The sequence below is a fragment of the Haliaeetus albicilla genome, chromosome 4, assembly GCF_947461875.1.
Source record: "Haliaeetus albicilla chromosome 4, bHalAlb1.1, whole genome shotgun sequence".
Taxonomy (NCBI): Eukaryota; Metazoa; Chordata; class Aves; order Accipitriformes; family Accipitridae; genus Haliaeetus; species Haliaeetus albicilla.
The window spans coordinates 8,742,029-8,768,491 of NC_091486.1; the positions used below are offsets into that span (position 1 = coordinate 8,742,029).

Consider the following 26,463-nt stretch of genomic DNA (forward strand, 5'->3'; position numbering starts at 1 on the left):
ATTAATTATTTAAAATCAGAATCACATCACTTTTTTACAGTACAACACAGTTCTGTGTCAGTCTAATTAGACTGAATTCTGGTTTTTAAAATGCATCATACCTACCTGTTTATTCTAAACTGTTCAAGGTTGATAGATACAGCCCTAGTAAGTCATTAAGCTGACGTGATATACAGCAGCAGCATGTGCTTTTGCTATAATGACACAAATGAGAAAAGAATTGTTTTTCAGAGGCACAATCACGTTTGTTTTTGATGTGGCCTCTAAACTAGCAGTCATTATTCAGACTCTAGTGCTGCAGGAGTTGACCTTTGGCAAAATATTTTGTTATCCTCAATCTTTTATACAGGCCTTCTGTGAACTGTGCACAGCTCTCATTTTGCTGATTGCATTTAAAGTCATTTATTGCACAGTGTTTGCCCTTCTAGCAGATGTTAAAGGATTCCCTGCCTCCCCCCTTAAAGGCTACTCCTCCGCAGCATCTAATTATAACCTACACAAAAGATTAACAGATGTTATAATTGTCTTTACTCATTGATTAAATAGTTTCTGCATGATTTGCTCTCTCTTCCCCTCATTGCTGATTTGTGAGGTCTTTCTGGATGAGTCTTATGCATCTGCAGTTTGTTAATGGTGGCTGTCTTCAGTTTTTAACTTTTGGGGTTTGTGGTTAAGTCTGAGCAGGTTATAGATGTTCTTCTGGACAATGTCACAGAAACGTGTTAGAAATGGGTGTGTGAATATTTGCTTTCATTTCACACATTCCTGTTTTTCCTCTTCCTTTTAATCATTCCTCCTGAAATGTACGTAAAATGCAGACTAATTTTAATGCATATAAATTGAAGACCGAAGGGGTAAATGCTGAGATTTGCTTAGCAGTAGTTTTGTCCCTATATTTCCACTTGCAGAGGAAATTAGTGGCTGAGGAAACCAGTTTAAGAAGAAAATTCCTAGTAGAAGAAAATTTTTAGTAGGACTTTCCTAGTAGGACCCTAGTAGGACCATTAGAAAACTTTGGGTTTGCTTGAGGGCTTTTGTGTGGTTCTCTTCTCTTTTCACTTTCTCACAAAATAAAGGTTGCTTGATTCTTGAGCTAAAAAAATCTCTTCTCTGTTGTGTTCCCACATTGAGATGAAGGCTTTTTTCTTAGGTGGATCCATAGTCCTCCTACAGCACAACAGTGCCGAGCTTAGCAACTGTTGTTCTATGTTCTTATAAATCTTTTAGCATCTTGAACTAGGTCAGACCAAACAATGTTTCTTTTCAGAGAGGTGAAACATCTTGCACACGTATTTTCACTACTGGGGATATACTTGTACTTAAATGTCCTTGCTTGTTGTTTGGATTCCATATAATGTTTTCCTTACATCTTTCATTGACACAGATGTGAGTCATTGGCAAGTCCACAAAGATTTCCATGATAGTCTCTGAACATCCCATAGTTCTACGAAGCTGCATCTGTCATAGGGCCTCAGCTTGAAATGCTCTGCCTTGCTTAGTTCAGAATTAGTGTAAGAAGAAAGCAAAGTCAGTGGAGACCGTTTTCTCACAAGTCCTCTGACAAAACCTCTGAACGGCTTAAAGAAGAGAAACAGGTTAAGGGCTTGAGGCTTCAATTATGGGCTTGGTTATTCAAAAGCCATAAAATATTGTGCTGTTCCCCTTGCCCATCCGCCAAATCCTATTCAAACATAAAACTGTTGCCTTGATTCCTAGTCAGAGAAACCACCTCATGTTGAGATTGGGCATACCTTCTCCTATCAAAACCCTTTTTGTATTTTTGGCTACCAAAAATACTCGAGTTCTGTATGGATGTCTGGGAATATTGACTCCATTACTGCAGATTCATGGATATGTGGGACATCCTGTGTGATTCTGCTTTGTTGATACTGTGTGGAAATATATTCTCTTTACAGTCAACACCATACATGGCACTGGCTGTGGGATTTTGCAATATAACGTACAGGGCTCTAGGTTTTTATCAGTTTTTAAAGTTGATCTTTCACTTCTAATTCATGGGTTTTATTAGCCTGAATAATAATCTTTGCAGTGCACAAAAGCATTTGTCTGGGGATTCAAAACTGCTCTACAAACAGAGGTACTTTGTTTGTGGGATTAACAAAGAACACTGTATCCTCCTTGTATTTAAATGACATCTCAGTGCTCCTAAATACTTTCCATTTATGAGCTGGGGGGAGCAGGTTATAGATTCATAATAAGAAAATTCCAGGGTGCCAACTGTGCTTGCAAAGTGTATTTTAATTATATAGACACCTGTCCACTACCAACTTGTAATATTTCATAGAGGTCACTGAACAGCCAGCTGATGGAAATGATTTTTATTCAATACCAACCTGGTCTGAGTTTGAAACACTGATCCAGAGGTGAAAGGCTAAAATCCCAATTACCAATAATCAGATCTATCCAATCCCCATATTATACTGGTGGTAAAAAGCCTAGGTGCTCTTTGCAGTTACACATGAGAAACATTTAGAAATTACCAGAAGTTCGGCTAAATCATTAAGGATTTTTAACATCCGCTAGTAGCTGCTACTGAGGGAAAGTATTAAAGTGAATCCTGGTCTAACATTTTAATAAACAGCTCTCTGTTCTGTCACTGGCTGTTAGCCCTAGCATTTGAGACTAAGATCTTCATCTTTATTATAAGGTTGCGCAAGTAAATGAAAGACAGCACCAAATGAACTGAAAAGAAGAGACAGCAGTAGTACAATCTACAAAGTCTCGGGCTGGCCATTCTCCTTGTCTCCCTGCTTGAGAATCTGCAGTCTTGTCTTATATTTAATTATGTGCCTTTCCTAAAACTAATAACTTCCTTCCCTTAAGCTGCAATTCTGTCATGACATTATTGATTGGGAATACATCATGATGTTCATAGGAAACCATTTCTGTCATTTATATTTACCAATCTTTAATCAAGTAAATTGCTTTTCTTCTCGATCACCACAAAAATCTCCTGTCACAAGAAAAAGCTTTAAACAGACATTGATAAGATTTTATTGAATGGATTATAGTTTTCAGCACAGCCCTGAGAAAGGAATGGTTCATAAGGTACACAGCCATGGGCAGCACGACAGCTCAGAGGCAGGCGTATACCACAAACACTAGGCAGTGTTTTCCTTGCTCTTGGCAGGGAGGTAATCTTTCTGTCTCCCTAGTAAAGCACTAAAGTCTCACTTTCACCCACTGGCTATTGTCTGTTGTGGAAACAAGTTATTCTTTACTTGTTTTACTTATTCCTCTCTGCCTGAAGTCCAGGTTTGGATCCTGTGCGTTACAGGGGGATTCTGAGCTTGGGTGCACAGTTCAAGAGCTTATAACTCTAGGGAGCATATTCGAGACACCCCCCCCCCCCCCCCCCGAGGTATCTAACTTAATGAGCAGCAGGAGGAGGCTAGATCTGCTTAGCTCTTATCCTATTCAGCTGAGATGGGGTGGCTTATCCAGGCATGAGGCAAAGCAGAGGTTAATATTTAACTCAAAGGATCCGCACCCAAGAAGACAAGAAGGATATTACACCTTCTTGTGGGTTTAGGACACACCCTTGGGCAAGAAGTCCTATGAAGACCCCACCTGGCTTCCTCCTTTCTTTCCTCTTCCCCTTCCTGGAGTCCCATTCAGTGGTCCTCTTCTCTCCAGTAGCTCCGGGTAACATCAGTGTGAGCCAACAGTGAAAACCAAAGGTGAACAGCACTAAAGGCTGCAACATCCTGCTTAAGACTCCCAACAATTACAGAAAAAAAGGGGTCTATTCTAAATTAAAAAAAAATAAAATAAAATAATGCTGCCTTAATGCTTCCTGGTTTGCCCTGCAGGGGGGCTGGGTTTAAATCTGTGGCGGGAATTGAGGATATCTGGCTCATGGCCTACGTAGCTGCTTTCAGTTCGTTGGTGGCAGACTCTTCTCTGCCTTTTTGTTGGGTTTAATTCTGTCCTAGCTGCATTTCTACAATCAGATTCACTTTGACAGAGTAGCCAAGAAGTGAATGAGAACTGAGTGTCTTCTGCTGCATTGTGCAGAATTTGGAGAAAGAAACATTCCCCTGTTTGGGTGCGTAGTGATTTACACATCTGGTACATAGAGAAAAGTAATGACACAGAGCAGCAGCACTAATAGAAAGTTTTACTATTAAAGTCTTTGACAAAGAAGAATTATTCTGTAAATGGTGTTTATATATACTATACATTACTACCTTCACAGTATAGCGGAGAAACAGAGACAGCAGAAGTTAGTGAATCAACCTAAACCACCCATTCAAGAGCAGGGATCCAACTCAAAATATGGGCAAACACTTCGGGCTTATCTGAAATGAACCAAGTACACTTTCTTCCTCGCTTATGTCCGAAACTGTTTCTCCCTGACCACCTCCACCCAATTAATAAACCTTATGCAGAACAAAATACTTTAAGAGGTAGTATTTAGCCTCAAAATGCACTTCAAAATTTTAAGTGGATCATTTAGAACATGCAAGTGTATTAGTGCTTTCCCTTTCCCCACTAAAATTACTTTTTTTTTTCAGCCAAAATTCAAGCTAAACAGTAATATAACTTTGTTTATTCCAAGACTGGAGATGCATAAACTATAATCTTAAAAGCTTTATCTAAACCTGCACGGCATTACTTCCAAGAAATAATCTAGGGGAAAGAAAAATAAATTGAAGCATTAACATGAATTCTATGAGAAAAAGTGGAAGAATAATCCTGTGCCACCAGATTGCTACCACAAACAAAAATATCTTTCAGATTCTAGTGAATGATGAACTTCTGAAATGTCAGTATTTTTTTTTTCTTTTGTGCTACTTTTGGTAGTTTAATGATTTTACTTTGCATTCTAAATGGACAGGTGCTTGAGAGAGAGAGACTAGAGAATTTTAATAGTATGCCTCCTCTTTTTCTAATATTTTCTGGATATTACTGTATCCATAATCCCGAAGTGTTGGATTATTATTTGTGATGGCACACTATAAGTTCTCTCCCATTCCACTTGGGAGAACTGAGTGCAGATGAGTTAGACTGGTAGAATGACATAAAACATAGGAGAGTTATGAACCTTTTAAGTAGGAAATTCATGAATGTTTTTTAATTTACATTTTTATTAAGTTCTGGCAGATGGAAAAATTAGAAATCGTTGTGTGACAGCCTGTCTTCACATTGAGAAACTGGAGTAAATACTACCAGCAGCTGACTGCATGGGGGGAAGAATGGAGTGGCTCTTCCCCCCACAAAGCAAAAGCCTTTCACTCTAATTGTCTCTAATGTGGATCAACCACTGCAGTGTATAAAGAGAGACTCTGAGAAGAAAGGGAGAGAGGGCTCTCTTCTTCCCTCTCAGGGTCTTCAGACAACTCATTCCTGGCAGCATCCTCACTTTCAGTGTATTTTATTGTACTTCATTATGCCTTATTTTTTTATATGACAAGTGTTCCTTTGATTATCTGGGAATCCATCTGTATTGGATTTCACTTTAGGTAATTTCTTCAGATACTCAGCATCATTTTCCCCTCTTTATTTCTTTTCAACCTATTGTCAATAACCTAATCAATTCCTCACTGTTTCTAGTGTTAGTATACACCCCTCAAACTTGCGTAGATGGTCATTCCTTCCCATTTTAGTCTCCTCTTTGTCATTGTTTGAAACTACTATGAAGGGACTTGTTAATCGTTTCCCACCAAGTCAATACTTTAATCGTCTTTGGTGCTATTGTCCATCCAGTTTGTCTCTATCCTTTTGGCCCAGAACTAAAATCAGTGCTTCAGATGAGATCGCTCTAGAATTGCAGAGATAAAACAGTGAAGGGCTGTTCGGTATGCCGACACTGTTCAGTGTTCTGTCACCGTCTAAGGAAATATGGATGAGGACAGAACATCTTTCATTTTTAATATTTTCATAATAGTTTTCTTGGCCATAAGCTGAAGATGGAGTTTAATCAACATGTATCTGTTCCTTCTAATTTTACGTTCTTGATATCCCACAGTCCTACATGTTGTGTTGTGTAAGAATAAAGTGAATTTGAATTGGCTGGGGAAATCTCCCTGGAGTTTTTCTTTACGTATATTCATTGATGTGTAGGGAATACATCCCACAACAAAACTGAAGGTGGTAGAGCTGAGTCGCACCCTGTCACCTTTCTGCTCTGAGCATGAACATGAAGGAGAGATGTCGTTGAAGTGTGTTTGGGAATGCTGGAGCTGAATTCCATTGGGTCTGATCCTTGGATGATGCTAGGTTGGCTGAAATGAGAGCAGACTTCTAGCTTCTGCAAAGGCTGAACAGCCAGGGAGCCAGCTGAAGGATGTTAGTGCCCACCCTTACAGGAGCTAAGCTAGTTCTGGCACCTCCAGAGTCAGCTCTGGTACCACGTCTCTTCTATGTGTCTTGTCTGTAGCAGTGAACAGAGGTGACCGCAGAGTCCAAGGAACTGCAGCTGTAGTTACAGCTGACCTAACTGTACAGATTTACAGGACTCAGTGAAGGTATTGGCACAGCAAAATGAGTAACATATGAAGAATTTTTTTGATAAAAATATGCATGGTGTCCTGTGCAGGAAGCACCTGGAGCTGCTCAGCCTAATGAGGCTGCATGTTCTTGCTTCGTTCCCATGCTACAGTCTATTCTTTCAAACCAGGGGCTCAGTTCTGGTTTGGCTGGCACTGGAAGAGATCAGCGCTGTCTTTCCCCTCTTGTTGTTCCCCAGGCTGGACTTTAGTCTAGGTGGGGCGGAGGAGCTATTTTCAGATGGAAATCAGGTGAGTTGAGCCCTTTCTCAGTTACCCTCTTCTCAGGTCATGGAGGGATGACATATATTTCACTGTACCTTATATTCCCTCATTTTTCATAGGACAGAAAGGGATTATGAGTTTGATTCAGCTTCTTTTCTGGGCTGTTATTGAACTAATGCCTTCATTATAAAGTTATTGCCTGTAAATGTAAGGATAGGCCCTGGCCCACTGGGAGTGTCTGTACAGCAAGGTGAAATGTGAGGCACTGTGTTACAACCCACAAAACCCTAGATTCATTAGAAACAAATTCTGCAGTCTAGATGTTGAAATATTCCCTCTGATGCAAATGACTGGTTATCTAAGGAGGATGTGCAGAGTTGGGTGCTGAAGACACTACTAGTAACTGAGGAAATATTTTTACAATACTTATTTTATAATGGGACCTCTCCTTTAAGCCACGTGAACATTTTGAAGTGTTACCCAGTGCTCTGTGGAACAAAACCAGATGTCTGAACACTATCGCTAAGTTAAGGTGATTTTAATAATTCCTCATATCCATGAGGTGAAATACATCAGTAAATAAATGATCCTTCATTGCTTTCATCTCTGTTGCCAGGGAGGACCAAACCGAGTAGCATTCATATGGGACACTTCATCTCACAAAACTGCTTTCATTCACCAAAATGTACTGTTAGAAAAATGTTTGTAGCAAAATACTTCATTGTGCATAGACTGCAAAGAGAGTGACTGAGAAACAAGAGAGATGATGGTGACAAAAAGCTCCTAAGTATATTCAGTCTCTGGTGTCTGACGGGCTTGCGTTCAGATCACGGAGCTATCCCGTGACCGTTGCAGCCATCATCCCTTTTAGCAGTGCAGGTGGAAGGGGCGGAGTGTGCACAAAGAACTGATGATTTTTAGTGGTCCCTCTGGACTATGAGTAGGACAGATGGGCAGGCAGAAGAGATGCTGCCTGAAATGCATCTGTGTCAGAGAAGACGGGATCTTTAGGGACACTTCACAAGCACCTAGTTCTAGTTTCAAAAATTGAATTGGCAATCCACCGCTGCTTACGACAGAGACCCTGATACATAGGTTTGAAATTCTCGGACTTTTTTGAGTAGTGCCTTGATTTACACCAATGAAAGAAAAACGAGAAGAAAACACAAATCAAACTGAGCAAAATGTGGGAAACTTGACCACATATTTTAAATTCTTCACTCCAGTTAGTTGTCTGTCAGACTGATTCAGATGTTGTATTTAATTGCACGCATTTTTCTGAACATTGCAACATATTAGATGAATACATATGAATTTGGTACCTTATTGGCCTCCTAAACTGGATGCCATTGCCTCTGATGAAGATTTGAATTCAGTGTTTGAAATCTAATGAGATTCCAGTTTAGGTCTCTGCTGCCAGCCATGTTACCATGAGAAACAACTAGCTCTAATGATGTACTAGACTACAGAAGTTGCATCCACTTGATGCCAGAGGCATCTTTATTGGGATATAAACGGGACATTTGGTTTTGAACCTCAAAATCTTCACATAACCCTTTAGGTCTATGAATAGTAACAGTGAAATTTGCTCAGGTCCTGGAGTTCAGCTTTTTCAGGTGCCTGGAACTGCCTGTTCCTGACCGAAGCTTGGCTGTGGTTCCCAATGGAGACAAATGTGTGTTGAAGCCCCCAGAGGTAGCTGTTGCTGTTGCTGTGCTCAGAGCATGCCTTTTGCAGATTAACAGCCTAGATTGCAAGACGTTGCTGAAAGAGGCTCAATGGCTAAAGCTTTACCATATAATAACGCATATCATGTAATTTATACTAATATATAGTAATAACTAATATATAATAACGAGTGGTTAGAAACTCACCCAAGAAATGGGAGCTTTGGATCTTCAACCTTCTTTGGATTTCTTCAGCCTGAGTAGCCTCAGTCTTGCTTGGACATCACTTTCTCAGACACAGATTTTACAATGTTTAGAAGGATTTGATTTCAGTGTAGGAACTAAGGATACACAAACACCATTGTCATAATCTGGTTTTTATTGATGATAACACTGTAATATATCCTTTTCTTCTATGCTGTCCTGACAGCAGATTCATGCTTTCTGTCTGCTTATCTTTCATCATTTTTGTCTCAATAATTTTATTGCCTGATATGAATGCTTCATATGTCCCATAAAAGCAAAGAGGGGAGGGTAATCCTTTGACCTTTCCAGCATTCTTTGGTGTAATTTACTGGCGATTCTTCTCTTCCCTGCGGCATGGCCCTGGAACTCCATGATAAAAATGGACAGCCAATCCAAACAGAAAACGCAGAAAAGGTTAAAGCTTTTATTATGTTAGTCTATAAATGTTCATAGTCTTTTTTTTGTTGGTTTTTTTTTCCCTGCCAGAAGAAAATGAGAGCTGAAAATGGCAATGGATGAATCATACTTATTACAGAATACGGAAATGATATCGGTTCAACCCGTTCTTGTTAATGCTGAAAGAACGTAATCTTGTGCCCTCTCATTTTATGTCACTGCAACCCACCTTATCCTCTTAAATGAATGCATGCATCCATTTAATTAACCTGGTGAGATACTGAGATATAAATCTTTTAAATGCTTCTCATGCAATTCATCTTGACAGCTGTCGTAGTAATAACATCTTTAATACCATATTCTTTATTTTCCCATTTATTGAAATTCCTGGTATTATTTTGAGCACACTGATAGGTCTGCTAGATTTAAGCCCTTAATCTTAACTTGTTTAAATCCTAGAACCAATGCTATAGAAAGCTTTACTGGTTGTTTAGTTTGCTGAATAAATGGAAGATTATCTTGCATGAAGAAAGCATAAATGTATTTTGAAAACTGTGGTTGAAACAGGGTGGAATTTAGTAGCTGAGACACTTTATTTTAAATACTGTTTCTAGAACATTGTACTAAGAGTCTGTTCTTTGCTGGCAAGCTGTCACCAGTCAAAAATTTCATGAGACCGTCCTACGTGCTCTACTGATTCCCTTTTCAAGGGATGGGGTAAGGACAGGACTGATCCACACCATTTGGCTCTTAAATTACTCAACCCTCAGTTTCTTTGTAGACTGCCATGTGTCAGTGTCATCGTACTTAATTAAAATCACAACAAAGATAAGAAGGTTCCTTGCCTAGCTCTGGCCCTTCCCACACTTCCTTGGGGCTACTTTATCATGGCCTTGTGGATGACCACTGGACAGTTTTCAACCAGAACTAGAGGACCACTGGATTAGGGAGTGTTTTGGATCACAAGATAACTTGCAGGGCATGGCTTGCTCTGAGTGCTGCCTGTACAGTTCTGATATCCCTTGGAATAGATTTAGAGATCATAAAAAATTTGGGGTGTATCAAAATTAATTATCCCACAGGAAAACAAAAAAAGAGAACTAGTAAAGAAGCTTTTTCCACCTAGATATTTTCTGACTGACTTGATGTATTTTTTTTAAAATATAATTTTCCAAAGTCGGTCAGACTATCTAGATATGTAGGCAGAATGGTATAGCAGTTGTGTTTGCCGCCTTGTAATTCCCTTAGTATTCTACTTATCTAAGCATTTTAAGTTCCTGCATTGGAATTTTTCTAATTTAATTAACTCATTAATGCTGGCACATGGCACATTCTCCTTCCCTCTCTGCAAAAATGCAGCTTGCTTATCTAAATAGCAACCTAATCCAGTGGGTGTGAATACAATATATACATTAGCACTAACAAACTGCTGACCAGCCTAAGCAAATACCTGGGAGTACCGTGCATTAGGCAGGCAGGCCCTGCTTACGGCATTGCTATGAAATACACTGTAGGCAAAACAAAAAAAAATTTAGCTAAGTTTCAGGTTGCAGAAATGCCGATGTTGCTGTAGTTTTCTATTTCCCAAGTGTTGAAGTCTGAAACATCAGCTCAACAGAGAATTTTGGAATTATTTTTCCACTTTATTGCTTAAAGTCATGACCAGGGTAAATACCATGACGGGGAGAGATAGGGGTGTGGTAATGAAACCATTTTCATGGATCGCTTTTAATCGCTAGGCAGAGTTTTCTCATCTTTTGTGAAGGTGGGGTTTTCTGCTGTTACTGCTCTGATGGTTTGAAGGCTGTACCACTTTAAAAAAAACCAAACAACAAAACCAAGGGAAATACCCAAAAAGCTTAGTGCAAACCTAGCATTTTTGACTGATCTATGCCTGGGAAGATAAATGTAGTGATTTTAGAGAACTGAAAAGTCTTTGATCTGTTGAATACACATCAAGTCCTTAATTCTGGAATGGGTTTGGGTTTTTTTTTCCAATTCTGAAAAGGCCCAGACAAACCGTACTGTACTTATTTACCCCTTTTCCTACAAAGACCACAACAAAAGCAAGCATACGCACATTGGTGTTAGCACCAGAACTGGCAAAAGAAACACAGCCGGACAGTGACAGATTCAATTCAATTCAATCAGGTTCTTAGAAAACTGAATCACTCCAGAGATAGGTAATGAGATGATATAAAATCTTTCACCCTTAGGTCACCTGTTCATTCTAACTAACATTTGCATTGATGACAATCTTTACTGTCTCATAGCTGCTTCCTGACCTATGCTAGTGATATTATTTTCCTTTGCCTTTCGTTGCTGAGGGATAATACCCGTTCTGATTATTCCCTTTTAGTCTTAAATTATGGCTGCTAAACAAGCAGGACTATCAGAGTAGAAAAAAGTGCTTAATGGTGATCACTGTATAACTTTGGCCTTATTCTGTTACCCAAGAGTTTGATGTCCACATCACAAAACCTGTCGTCTTGTTAACACCTCAGAAAGACAAGCAGACTGCTGAGAGGGAATACCTTGCTGCCCTACGGGTGTTTTGGCTTCTGGCAGTGTTAAGGTGTGCAAAGCAAAGGGTGGGGAGGCTGCATTATATCTAGCCTGAATTTAAATGAAAGGATGCTAGTTGGCAGAGCTGTCATTTGTTGTGTGTCATAACTGCTAAATTTATACTAATTTGTAAGAGACAGAAAAATAAATACAGTCCGTTTCCGGCTACCGAAGAGATATACTGTGTGCTAGTTCCCAGCTGGCATATGTTGGCATAGCTCTGCTGGAATGTAACTGCAGTTTCGAACTGTCTGAAAATATCTTGGATGCTTATCTAAGGAATATAATGTTATACTTTTTCATCAGCTAAAGCAATATACATCAATCATCCTTTGTTACTACTAGAAATGAAGAAGGTATTATAATCCAAGAAATTTCTTGCATAGCTTTTAGAGAGTGCTTTTCTATGTTAATCGCACCGTTTCTCCAGGGCCTAGTTTTAGAGCCATCTCCTGAAGTAATGAACATTCTTGTACTGAGTACTAAAAATACTGCTCTTTAGTATATATAATCAAGCTGATGCTTCTGGCTTGCTGGCTTTATACTCAGTGAGGGTATACCATATTGAAGCAAGACTCCACTTAGGTCTTCCCCTGAGAGTTTTTTCTGTGCCCATACAAAACCTTCTTCCCTGAGCTCAGTGCAAAACTGAGAAGACAGTAAGCAAATATCTGGGACCTGCGTTCTCTTAGACTGATCCCCATACACTTCTTAAGGATACAGGCTTAATCGCCGAGTGCCTCTAACTTCAGTGCCTTCCCCAATACGCTGAGCATAGATGAACTCTATAGTCCCTTAGAGAAGAGCCCTACAGCGGAAAAATTTCCTGCAGCACAAAGAACTGTAAGATGTGCCCCCAAAGATTTGGCAATGTACATATGTGGGTGTAGTATCAGTGAAGACACCATAAATCAGAAGTGACTTTGTGGTAGTTCACAGTTCAGCTGAACTAAATGGGACAGTCAAGATCTGAATGCTGATCACTGGTGTTTCCGCTGTAAAGACACTGACAAGCAAATTAGTCAGAGAAGGTGGATAAATTTCTACAGTCTGTTCTCTTGGTAACACAAAAATAGTATTTCTGATAATTGGGCAAACTGATTCTCAGTGCTTTTACATTTCAAGACTGTTCCATCTGGATGACAGTTCTCCTCTGCTGAGCTTCCTGGCAGATGTGTTAGCTCCATTTTGAATTGTTGTGTCTATTGTTTGGTCTCAGAGGAAGATGGATTTACCTGAGAGAGTCATTTTTTTTCTCTGTGAGAAGTAGTATGATGCACAAAAACAACCATTCCAAGATGGAAACTTGTTCCATTTTTGTTAAGTACTTCACTCTGATGATCAGTTTTCTTTATAGGCCTCCTGAGCTGGGTACTTTGAGTTACCAGCTTATGTTGGTACAGGCGATGTATTGTATTATCTTGTCTGATAATTACCTTTGATTCAAAACTTTAAGTGGGTTCAGCCTTAGGTTGTTAACCCTTCAGGAGAGATATGTGACAGCCTGCTAATGGTAACATGCCGGGAGATTTGAGCTTTCATGGTGTATGTGTGGGAAGGAGTGGAGTCTGCAGGACTGAGGCTGCTTCACCTGTGCATGAGTAGGTCCACGTGCTGTGGTAGGTAGGGCTACAGTAAATCCACTACTTGAAGTGCCCAAAGCAGCATAGCAAATAAGCCATAGGAATAATAATAAGCCTTTCTTCTTTACTTCTAAACTAGAATTTGGGGTGGTTCCAGCAAATACCTGCAGACAGAAACTTCAAGCACTTACTCATATTAAACACTTGACCTTCTACAGGGATAAAACTGGCTTCAACTGTAGCTCTCACTAGCTCACGACTAAGTTTTCTGTGCTCACTGATCAACAAAGACTCCTTTGGTGGAAGTCATGCTCTCCAGGCAAGATGAATGATACAAAGATTACATAAGCTCTTTCTTTTGCTAATTTCTGGCATAATCACAAGAACAGTGTAATACATGGCCTCTGTGTTTGTACAAATCTATTGTGGTATTTCTTTTGAGACATGATAGCTAATCAGGAAACAATGGTAATTGTGTGATAGCACACCACTGAGATTCCGTATTAGGTGAGTTAAATAGTGTGTGTAGCTTTAGGATTGGTACTACAAAAAGGAAGCAAGGGCTTACAGGTAAACCTGGGAAAAAACCACAAGGCAGGAATGACCACAGTGCAATAACTGAGATTTTCCTACCATTGTGTGTACATGTTCTCACCGCATGTGTTCTTTAGATGAATGTGTATAGAGGCTAATTTTTATCCATTTTGGAGAAAATGACCTGAATTCTGGTCTTGCATAAGTGTAAACCAGAAGTACAAAACCAGTGTAGGAGACGCCAGGTGCTGTTTGACAGAAGGCTGAATTTACCACTGGATGGCTTGGTAGCCAGACCAATTACGGTTTCCCCGTGGGAAGTGTTTTACAAGAGGAGTCCCAGTTGTGAGCCCACATTGTACCTGATGATCCCAGTTTGCCTGCCTCTGGGACCCCTCTGAATTCCAGCTGGCTTCGGAGGCCTAGCCCGGGGCATCCTGCTCTCCTTGCAGGCGGCCTGCGGTTGGCCCATGTTCAGACTCCTATGTGCCCTCCTGGCAGAGCATTCGAGGACAACTTGAGGAAAGAGTTGTGGTGGTTTTATCTGCTTGATATCGCCACAGTGACAGATGGGATCATTTACAGGTGCATGAGAAGTTAAGTCTATCAATAGGCATGCAAATATATCTGGAGGGCACATGCAAGGCTTCTTTTGGGAATGCCGGCTGTGTTACCCTACAGCCAAGCCCAGTAGTATTCATGCATCATTTTCAGTTTGTGACTGAAGGTGCTGTTCGCAATAAGTAAAAAGGATCAGAAACAGACAGATTTGTCTTTTGCTTTAGTCTTGTTTTTCAGTCAAATGCAGTGAATTTCTTGAGGTTTAGCATTAAGCAGTGCTGTATGAATATCTCAACCTTACTAGAATTATGTTTTTAAATAGGCTTTCACATTAAATCTTGACTAAAAAATGTGGACAAATTCCTGTAGTGGAAGCTCTTTGTCCTTTATGAGAGTTAGCCCAGATTAAGAGATATAGCATGTTGCCCTCTGATAGAGTTAATGCAGTCATTATGAGATGCAGGAGAAAATTCCTGTATTTGGTTCTTTATTTATGAGCATACCAGCCTGCCTTAATTTAGGCTAGATTCTGATTTCTGTTATTGTCGTACTACTTTCTGTAAATCCTGAATAAATTCATTACCTTTGCCCATGTTGCTGAATCACATACGATAAATATTAACTTAAAATACAAGCTAAAATTTTCAAATACATATGTCATCAGGAACATTTAGGAAAAGAGCGAGCTGGTAGTTGTTACTTGTAAGCTGTGACTTTATTTTAGTAGAAACCATCACCCAGGTATAACCAAACCCTACAAAACTGGAAAGACTAATTCCATCTGTGATAGCTTTATGGGGTGAAGTTTCCTGGCCATTCTGTACAGGCAGTGGGACTGATTATCACAGCAGAATCTTTGACTTTAAAAACGTAAGGAAAGTGCTGAGGGCATTCGTCTCTCATTAAGGATAATGGGAGTTGAAAGCTTTTAGAACTCTTCAGGATTAGGTCCAAAATTTGTGCATCATAGTAGCAGCACAGATGTGCCAACAAGCAGGGCTTACTGAGGAGTGCAATTAATGTGAAACGAACTGTTTCCCTCCCCACCTCCCCCTCCCCAGCCCCAGGTAGTTCATTAGCTCTGCAAATCCAGCTCCCAGCCCAGTTCAAAAAAGACTATGAAAACATGGGGTGTATGGATAAAGACAGTAGTAGCAGATTTTTTTTTTTTTTTTTTTTTTAATTCTTTGAGAAGTGACCCAAACATATTGGTAATATTTCTATCTGGAGAGTTTAGCTTTTTTGGCACAGAAAATTTGTTCCTGGAACACAGCCTACTATAGACACAAAGTCATTAGCTGCTGGGTTATTACAAAGTTAATGATGAAAGACAGAAACTGTTAAGTAAGATATTGAAATGTGCATTTAATTTTTTTTTTTGCAGTGATGCTGGAAACAGTCTGACATCTCTAGTTGATCAAAAGGAAAACAAATAACCTCAGCTATGGAGAGAAAAAGACAGCTACAGAAAAGGGAATTTGGGAAAAGACTTTCTCTGGACAGCAGTCTTGTGGTAAGAATGAATATTTATTGAATTTACTGAATATGTCTTCTGTCATAAAAACATAGCTGTTAAGAGGCAATACTCATTATGATGTAAATTTTAAAGGCGTTTATCTATTCATCACAATATCACAACCTTTTGTGACTTTTTTTTAAGATTCTTCAGAGCAAAAGTGCTGGAGGAATTTTACAGCATCCTAAATAGAAACTTGTTATCATATAGAAGCATGTCCCTCAATTCACTGGATTTACACAAGAAAGGAATCCAGACAAATATACCAATCTTGTAATTAAAATCCTACTCAGTCTCTGTGGGATCACTCTGTATCACTTTATACTTAGTGTATGAGAGCTGTAGGTAGCCTGGGTCATCTAATCAGAAGTGCTTGTTTTACTATTGAGGATACTAGGAAAAATTTGTTCACCATAGTGAATGCATAAACTACACTAATGTCACCTGAAAGAGAAACGTAAATGCCACATACTGTAAAATAATTGGTTTTGCCATACATAGGATTTGAATTCACTGAGATTGTATTCTAGGTTTATTTTTAGTTAATGTTTTCAAATGATGACTGAGATTAACACGGAGTTTTCATAGCTGTACTATGGATACATGACTGAAAAATGCTGATAGATGTTGAACAGTTGTGCAAGAGGATAAACACACCAATGTCAAGTACTCATCATGCTAGTTTAACAAATACTGAAACAAGCAAAGCTGAGAGAGCCAAGGAAACCCATGCCATCCCTTTGACATTCATAGGTGTTGTCTTCTGAGGAAGAAGTTTGTTCCTGGGTGTTGATAATAGAGCTGCCTCTTTTTGAGTACTCACATGGCTGGGACTGATGCTAGGAACTGCTGGAAGCAGGTGGATTTGGCATTGATAGCCACAAGGGCTGGGTTCAGGTTCTAGGGGTCACTGTTGAAAACTGGTTTGGCTCCTCACACAAAAGCTGCAAAATATTAAACTTTGCCCAATGCCACCCATAAATAAAAAGTCAAATGATTCATGAAGCAGTACTTGATTAGAGGGAGAAAAGGACAGCAGCGAGGTAAAGGACACCAGAGAATAAGCAAGCACTCCCTTCCCAGAATGTACCAATAGTCATTTGAGGTCCTCATCTCTGATGATTTCTTGAGCAGATATTTCTCATCTCCTGTAACATCTCTTTACACACAGGTAGTAACTGTGGGATACCAGAGCCCTGTTGCCTGCTACGCTGGGTAGCAAGGCCTCATCCATGCCTGTGCTAACCCCATTACCTGAGCTGCCCACAGGCCACTCTGGCCAGCCACTCCTGCCTCACCACACTGCGGCTTGCTGTTGAGATTTTCTCCACCAAAAAGGCTACAAAGACCTCCTGCAAAATAGAAACTCTTCTGTCCCATCTCTTTGGTCTGACTTCTGTATCCCCATGCTGTAAGGTGCCCTAATTTGTGGTGGCCATTTGTCTCAGGCAAATTTAAGATGATTAGTCTACCTTGAATTTTACACATTATTACAACTATGTAATTTCCTTCATTTTATGCTATACTTGTGTTTTGTTTTGTTTTGTTTTGTTTTGTTTTTAAGTAAAAAGCCCACTGACATGCTAAAAGCAGTGAATATGGACTGAGCAGGTTTCAGTCTAGCCACTGATGCCTTTCATTCATCTGCTGTGCTCTTTGGCAGGGGTCAGTGGAGCACTCCCTCTCTCCCAGGTTTCTGCTGCTCTGCAGGCCTTCAAGGACTCTGTTCTTCTCCCTTAGGCCTTAGCTAGAAGGTCTGCACTTCTCAGGTAGTGTCAGCTGGCCAGTGAAGAAATGTGCAGAGCACATTTCAAAAGGGGTCTGTCCTTCTCCTTAGCTTTGAAATGGCACTGTTTCTTATGATGATGAATTACATCCCTTTGTTTTGAAAAATAAAAATAGTTAGAGAGAAATAGAAGTAGTGAAGAGTAGTGAGTCCTCCCCCAGACTCTGAGCTGATCTTAGGACCTTAATGAGAAGCTAATCTCCCTCCTGTTCAGGCCTTGCAGCTCAGTGCTCTGGTGTTGAGAGGTAGCTGTTTTCAGGTTGTTCAGCCTGCAACAAAACCTGCCTTCTCAGCTTGCACACACTCAGCAGGCCACGTCATGCTTCCAGCGCTATTAAAACTGTTTCAGTTGTCTTCTAGCTTGTGGGCAGAGAAGGTAGGTTTAGTACGAACTCACAATTTTATCTAATACACTCAGCGTCAAACAAAATCTGGCAGGTTTTGTATGCTCAGAAATGTGTTTATTCCCAGGGCCAACCTCTGTTATTAGTTCTAAGCACGCACACTCCTGAAACAGACCAGCCTAAATCCTGCAGCTAAAATGTGCTGCTGTGATCCAAACAATTGGCCATGAACTATCAATATTTATCTAGAGAAAAGAACACTCATAGAAACTGGGTACTGAAAGCTAAGGGAAATGCTAGCAATTGTGAATTTGCACAAAGATATGGCTTAGCATGGCAGATCAGTACTGTTTTTCCCTAACGTCTTTACTGATGTAATGCACTAGATTCAGCCTTTACTTAACGCATTAAGAAAGAAATCTCCTTTTCCCTGAGGTGACAACGTGGTCTGCTGTGTGGATGGGAACAAGAAACTAGGTACTTTTGGCTTCCAGTCCTAGCTACTGCTAGTTTGGACTTAATTTATAGCCAAGATAGTGCACTATGCTTAATTCTTACCCTTTGCTATCAGTAAGAGGGGAGCAGAGAGAGACATTCGCCAATGTCATAGGGAATATTGTGTGTGTAACCATCAAAAGTGCTTTGTATAATAATCAGTGCTACCTGCATATTAAAATGCCCATAAGGACTTAATTAGAGGAGAAACAGAAACTGTGGCTGTATGAGAAGGCAATGCTTTGTCCCTGCTCTTCAGCAAGTGGTAAGTAGAGTGGGAGATTGTACACAGCTGAAAAAAAAGTCTTCAGGCACTGGCTCGAGGTCCATGATTTATGCCAGTATGTGCCAGCTGAATATCTGTGGCTGATTATCCCATATTGGTGCAAAAGTGTTGAAGAAAACATGTGAGGGAAAGAAATATTGCAGTATTTCAATATTTCGAACATAGAAACCCGTCACACTACCAGGCTGACACACCCAGATTTAAAACAATGTCTTCTGCTACGCATGGTATTTACAGGTTATGCTTGCCTGTAGCGTTTCTCAGTGCATACACTCATTTTCAGTACTTGTATATAATAGGCCAGTGTCTATTGAAGCTTTATATTGAGTAGAATATGTGTAACTAGGTTAGAGAGTGTCATCCATATGTTTAATTAGAAACACGTGAGCACTGTTCATTGTTTACTGCCAGCTATTATTTCATAACAAATTGGGAGAGACATTTTGAGATTCAAGTGCTTTCAGCAGCCTGTTAGTAAATCACACCGGATACCTTGTGACTCCATGAAATTCAACTGGGCAAAACAAAACACTTTGCGTTCCTCTCATTTTCCCCAAATTCCTATTCTATCATACTTCCTCTTTATTGTTGCCTTCATATCGTACATGTGTCTTCATTACCCTTGTATCCACTCTGTTACCAAATTCTATCTGAGCACTATGTTTTAGTCCAGTCCCCTGCCTGTGCAAGTCTTTACGTCTCTCTTCTCGTATCTCTTCCCAAAGGTTTTGTATTTAACCTCTCAGGCATTCAGGGCTGGACACTGCTTGGAAAAATCTGGCCTTGATTTACTCAAAAACAGCTTCTTCTTGTTTGCTGGAGTCTTCCAGCATAATTGTATCTCAGAAAGAATTCTGATTTCTGTGTGTTTAAAGGAAATGTGTTTCTACTTTTATACTCTGGACCATGAGATACAAATAGGCGTTTCTGATAACATTCCTCACCCTGCCTGGCTGTGCTGCTTTTCCCATCTGCATCAGATTCTAATCTTCTTCTGGAATGTTTTTTCCATGATTTAATCTACAAGTTTTGCATAGTGATGTTTAAAACAAAAGTTCCCTCTTCCTTTCTCATCTCTTAGACTCTGAATATATAGGCTATGATGGTATTTGATGGAAGAGCGAGAGAAGGAAAGAGCTGTTTCTGAAAAAAAAAAAAGGCATGACTTCAAACTCCTTAGAATATGGATTTGAGCCTTCAAAATATGAACATAAATTTCATCAGAGTGTTTTGTATTCAAGCCTATCCCATCAAACAATGAGTTTCAGGCTTCATGTGAGGAGGATCCATTTCAGAAACATCCTTCAAACAACATGCCAGTGAGAAATTTCATAGACATTAAAACACTCTTCCTTACACCACAGGCACAGTAACTACTTTTTGATCACCTCAGATAGATACAGAAGAAGATTTCAGTGTTGTTTCATATACTGCTCTACCCCTTTCCAGCTGGTGTCTTGGGGGAATAAGCTTTACAATGAGGGCAAATAAACCTTTTTAAAATTAAGAAATATAAATGTACAAATATGTTCATAAAACATATTTTTTTTAGTGAGTGATTATGGGCCTCATGAATATTTGAGTTAATGCTTTACTGGAAGTTAGTACTTTGAAGCCATGTATTTTAACAAGATTCAGGATCCTACCACTGTTAAGAAATGCCAGATAATGCAACAGAGGAATCGATACCCAGGTCGAATCGAATGCTGCCCAGGTCAAAGGGGAGTCTTGCTGTTCACTTCAATGAAATTAGATCCCTATCAGCTTTTAGTCATAATATAGGTATTATTCCAGAAATCTCTAGTATAGCCAATGGCTGTTATTGCTCTGTAGGTTTCCAATATTGGCAATAAGTTGGAGATATTTTATACACCCAGACGCTCAGTTACATTTGCAGAGAAAGCAGGTAAGCCTGCAGTGACAATGATGTTTTATAGCTTTATATTCAGGTGAAACAATTATGAAATCATTAACATCATAACAATTCTTACAGGTAATCCTATGAGAGCAGTTAAAGAAAATGATATCTATGTAATTTCTGCCTGATATTTAAAAACCAAAACATACCACGCAATAAGGGTATATGTGTTACAGTTTCAATATAATTTTATACTACCTTGTTGTTTCATCTGTTGTACAAGTGATGCTACTGTGTTTTGGTTTTATAAAGTTTTCTTCTCCAAATTGATTACAACCAAAATACCACAACTCTGAAAATCAAACTGGTTTGAGATAGGAGGACTAAAGAAGATCTCTGATTCTTTTTTTGTTCTAAATAACAGATCTCCATCCCATCAAGTTGTTATGACATTACTAAAGATATTTTATCGTATATGTGGTTATAAGATGATAGGATAGACAACAGTTGGAGAACAAGGTGGAACTCTATGTCCTTCTGGATTGCTGTGTAAGAAATTGAGACCAAAGCCATTGCTGTTATTGCCACAGTACTTCTGTTTAGAATTAAAATAAACTGCAAAATTCATAATGTTTTTGGAAAATATTTATTTGGAATACATTGCTTAGCTGACACATACCTCCATGTCAGATTGTTTTCTGTTTAGACTGGGATATATGGCTATTAAAAGAAAAACAGATCTTTCTGAAGAACGTTCTGCCTTATCATGCGTTTTAAATCCTTAAATCCTTTAGGTTTTGTTAAAAAGAACGCCTTTACAAAGTGAAATAGTGTGAATATTCCATGATTTTAAATTCTTTCATGAATAATTTTTTCATGTTAAATCTTTCATTTCAGCATATGTAGTTGAAAATAACTAATGAATGAAACTAGGTAAAACTAGGATGGAAAGGGATTTTTCTGTATTTTTTTTCACTTCATTTAATATGAAAACATAGAGAAAAATAAAAATTGTACTTCAATAAAATTAAAGCACATATTTCCCTAATACAAGTACAATGAGGACATTTCTGATGTGACAAGGTTTCTTTGGCAATATTTGCAATTTATTATTTGGTACGTGGGGGAGGCAGCTTAGACAGGGAATGCTATAAAAAAAGCTAATGAAAGGATTAATTGTATTTCAGGTTTTCCCTACAAAAGTTCTTCCATAAAAAGAAAAATGGAAAAAAACCCAAACCCTAAACAGACCCAAAGCCAAGCTTTTAAGTAACTTGTGTGGGATGAGGAGAATGTTAGAACATATCACTGCCACCAGGGCCACATTGGCTATTCTATTCACTGGGGTGTTCTTTGAAAATAATAAAAGCCCTATCCTTTGCCTGATCCAAACTGTCCAGTTGTCTCCCAGACCCTTTTGATCAGGAAAAAGTCAATGTTTCAAGCTGTGCTCTTTATTTGTGTGGATAATTCCCAGCCTGACTACACACGTGGTTGGCCCTTACAGCTGTGGTGGCATTTAGCTGGGGCGATTTGAGAACAGAGTATCTTTTTGAAGCAGCCAGCGTTTATCAAAGTAAAAGTTTTTGTTTTATTTAAAATGAGGCTTTTACTTCTGAAAGCAAGCTGCGGTAAAGTGCTTCTCTGGTGGCTCGTGAACTGTGCCCTGTCGCTTTCATTCTGGTCACACGCTCCTGTGGGGCTCTGCAGGATTAGCTTTAATGACACCACTTTGTTGTAATAAGGGTAGCGGTGTAATATAATGAATTGTACTGGGGCGTGGGAGTAATACCTTCATCCAGTCTACCTGTGGTTGTATTGGCATCATGTGCAAAACCACTAAGTTGAATGGGAGACCTTTGTTGAGAAGTGCACATGTGTTATCTGTGAGTAATGCACGGGGCTGGGAGCCAGGCGTTTGGGGGTTAAGTCCAACATCTGTGACCTCTAATCAATTTCTAACTCAGTTTAATAAATTTCTAATTCAGTTTTCTCATCAATAAATTGGACGTTATAATAATTTCTTACCTCATAAGTATTCTAAGAACGCTCTGTTATTAGCATGTGTCTGTAGCTTGCTTTGATATCTTCAGATGAAAGGTTCCACAGAGAAAGCGACATTATAGCAAAGCTGTGAAGAGTGCTGTGCCAGCAAGGCAGGAGGGGAACTCTTCGTATGTGGGAATTAAATTCAGTGAAAGGAATAGCCCTGACTTTTTGCTAGTTGACAGTGACATTCACAATGTGTCTAACATCACTGTGTAACATAATGTAATCCAGCATTTTGAAATGAAAGGTGGCATTAAAAATATTGCCTAGTCAGATGTTGGCTAATGTTCTAATGTTTGTAGCCTGGTTATTTTTTTTTTTCCACCTAAAACTGCTGCCAGATTCCTTATGAATCTGCAGATATTGTCAATCCTCTCAAAACTTGGATTTTTATTTGCGGGTGAATTTATACTTCAGAATTTTATTCAGCTGGATACACTATCAGAAGAAAAGCATGTGCCAAGGGTGTAATCAGGCATGATGCAGCAGTGGAAAAGACATGCAGAATGTGAGCCTCAGTTTTCACAGTGTGTTGCAGAGGCAAGCTAAAGCATCCGTAACATTCAGTACATAGAGTGGGAGCGTAAGTCAAGGAGAACAGTTTAATAAAGGTGAAGTGCGTTGTTCTGAGGTAGAAGACGGAATACAGGAAAGAAGAGCAATGATGTACATGTATTGTTACTAACTTAATAGGTTAAAGTTTGTACATTTTTAGGAAAAACCCCAAAACATAGAACTGACATAAGCACTCAGTAAACTGAATTACTAAGGCAATATTAGAAAAGTCTATTCCTTATGGCATTAGTATTGCTTGCACTGTTCTGCGAATCTGACAATAAGGACATCTATTCCACAGACTGGGCAAATGAAGTGCTATCAACTGTCTATATAATAGACAGCCCTGAAATCTGCTTGAAACTTTGTGGAAAAAGAAAATGCCAGTGTGGGTAGAGTGCGTAAAAACCATCTAAACAGAAGAACAGATTGTCTGTTGTGCACACCCAATGCCTTTAAACACCAGGACTTTGCAAAAATGGAGCGATCTATAAATGTATTGCCAACAGCACATACTTGTCTGCATTTGCATTTTTAATAAAGTCGAAATTAAACCAGAGTTCTTGTTACGTCAGGCATGAGAAAATACACAAGAAAAGAACCATCTGAATGTGTCAGTTCACAGCAGAAGCTGAGGAGAGGTGAGGAGAAAAGAGAAACCACTGGTGTGGGACAGCAGTGCTTAGGCTTTACTGATATTAGCATATCACTAATGCTAATAGTGTGGGAAACACTGTGGGCTGCATGGGTTTAAGGAACATCATTTACCAGCACAGCAGTGCATGTAGGGTACTAGAAGTAGAATCTGCATCAGCTTGGATAAAGACAGCATAAAGTCACTAGTTTCACCAAGTAAGATGGACGACGGCACTTCCATGTAGCAGTGGTGGAGATGTCTGGTTTGGATTTCATTTGCAGAAGAGAGATTTGAAAATAAAGAAGTGTGTAAAGCGCTGGATGTCCTGGCAGCAGCTGGCTACTGCAAGTGCCATTCTTGGACTCTGGAGCAGCCTGGCAAAGCCTAACATCATAACTACAAAACACAGGGGCTGTGAGTTCAGAAGGACTCAGTGAACCCAGGGAATTATGTTAGAAGAAGTAAGTGTCGGGCCTAATGTGTAGAAATGGCTCTATTAGGTGCCAGTGCCACAGGAAGAACTGAAATCCTTGCTTGGAGCGATACAGATAGATAGCGACCTATTACTTTGGTTAAAGCTAGTTTGTACCAATAGAAACCAGTGAGCCTTTTCAAGAACTGGAAATGTGGATAAACAGTGAGCAGTAGCTGCATAGCAAGCTAGAGAAGATATTGCTTGAACAGAGAATAAAAGTAAAAAGCTCATATAGGATTGAAAACAGGGAAATAGTGGATGGAGCATGTTTTTCCTGAGCAACAGTTGGAACAATATTACTGCTGGAAGACACCTCGATGGTTTATTGATCAAAAGCACTGACACCAACACAGGCAGAAGTGCGCTCTGAGAGAGGAATTATTTACCATTTGTTGCTGCACATCAGAAGTTACATCAATAGGTACATATGGCGACATGGTGACAGCTGAAACAGAACCCAAATCCCTGGAGAGCATGCTTTGACAAACTGCTGGCTTTTGCTTTCTCATGTCTTTGGCACATAAACTTAAAGCAACAAACATGAGACTTGAAGGTTAAAATAAAAGCCTTAAAAGAAATTTCTGTAGCTGATCTGCCCTCGTTCATTGTCACAGAACTTGATGCAAAAGCGGAGGAAAACAAAGAAGTAGAGAGAACAGAAAAGATGATTTTACTAGTGCCTGGAAATTAGCTGGCAGATGGACTGAGAAAAACAGAGGGCAATGATATTCTGTGGCTTTTAAAAAAGCAGGAAAATTAGACCATGTTGCTACAGAATCTCAGCAAATTCCCTGTCACACTTTCAACATGAAAATATTAAATCCTAAACAGTTTCTAAAAAGCTTTTAAAGACACTGATTTGGCTGCAGAGGGGGAACTAAAAATGAAAATGAAGGGAAAAGCAAGACAAATGTCTGCATGTATTTTGAGAGTCATTCGGGAAGGAAACCTCAGCATGGTACAATGCGAAATTTGGGAGCAACAAAAAGAAGTGGGTGTCAAATGTTCAAGTCGACAAACTGCAGAGACTGAACTACAAGAAGTTTGTGGTAATTACAGCTGCCGATAGCAAGGCTTAGAAGAAAAGAGTCATAGATTCATCTCAGTGCAGGGACACAGAGACAACTGTGTGCCAAGACCTGATTTTTAGAGGTTTTCTTCAATATTATCCAGTCAGGGACATAATAAGGAGAAATCTTGTTGTGGAGCTATTTGACTGATAGTAGATCTTTATTTTGGATGGAGCCTCACGTCATGATTTGGAGGAGTTTTGATGATTTGCAGGGTGCATGCCAGGCTCTGTTTCCCAGGGCCTCTGGGAGTAGCTGGTGGGTGTCTGCCATCTGGTCCAGAGCCAGCTCAGCAGCCTCCTGCCCGCTCCTGCCCTCTTCCCCGAAGATGCCAGCAAGGAGCAGGCTGCACGCAGGGGAGAAGAGCTCGAGCGGTGCGAGCCTGCTCCTGGCCGCGATCTTGGGCTCCTCTCTCCCTTTCCCGCTGCCCCTTCCCTGTCAATTACAAAGTGTAGCTGTGACAGATCTAAGTCCAGCCACAGAAGAGGAAAGGTCACGGAAAGCTTTGGATTGAATGTGAATATGCACACACGCTGCGTGGCCTGCCACGTGATTATGTGCCTCGCTGTGACATAAAGGGTGCGTATCATCGGACTAGCCAGAGATAAGCTGTTACCAAGGGAAATGAATATACCGGGGACCCTTATCTAGGTCTATTAAGCTACCAAATGCAGCAGTGTAATTGGAGGCTTTGCCTGCCCAGCTGTTAAGAGCAGAAGGCTGCCTGTAACAAGAGATCTGAGGAGATTGGGGTTAACTAAATAGGGATTTTATTGACAAGCCTTTTAAAATGCTTCATGCCTTCAGCAATTAAACATAACACACACCCTGAGAAGGACAGGTCTCCTCTGTCTCTCACAGTTGCCTGATTCCGCTTGAATACAGTCCTGGGGAGAAGAGAGACAGAAATTATGTCCTGTGTTATTTTATAGTGTTGATATAATTCCCTACCCTGCAAGACCGAGAATGAATAGTAAATCTACCCACTGCTGGCTCAGTCATGGCATCCTCTCAAATGTCCTGCTTTGAATATTGTTGCATCCCTAGAAGAATCTACATTTCTGTCACGGACCGTGTGCATGTAAATGTACAAAGGGAAAAAA

The 26,463-nt window shown here is 39.8% G+C and overlaps 1 protein-coding gene across 3 annotated transcripts in view; it reads left to right on the forward strand.

Moving 5' to 3' along the window:
- The window catches only part of NCKAP5 (NCK associated protein 5), a 392,323-nt gene that overhangs the window by 4,320 nt on the left and 361,540 nt on the right, over positions 1-26,463 (forward strand). Inside the window, exons 1-2 of one of the 3 annotated variants that reach the window (XM_069780848.1) lie at positions 15,356-15,500; positions 15,674-15,802. In XM_069780848.1, the coding sequence (XP_069636949.1) occupies positions 15,734-15,802 (69 nt within the window). In that variant the 5' untranslated portion in view covers positions 15,356-15,500; positions 15,674-15,733. Of the gene's footprint in view, positions 1-15,350; positions 15,803-26,463 lie in introns of those variants that run through there. The other 2 variants (XM_069780847.1, XM_069780846.1) reach the window with 2 other exon arrangements.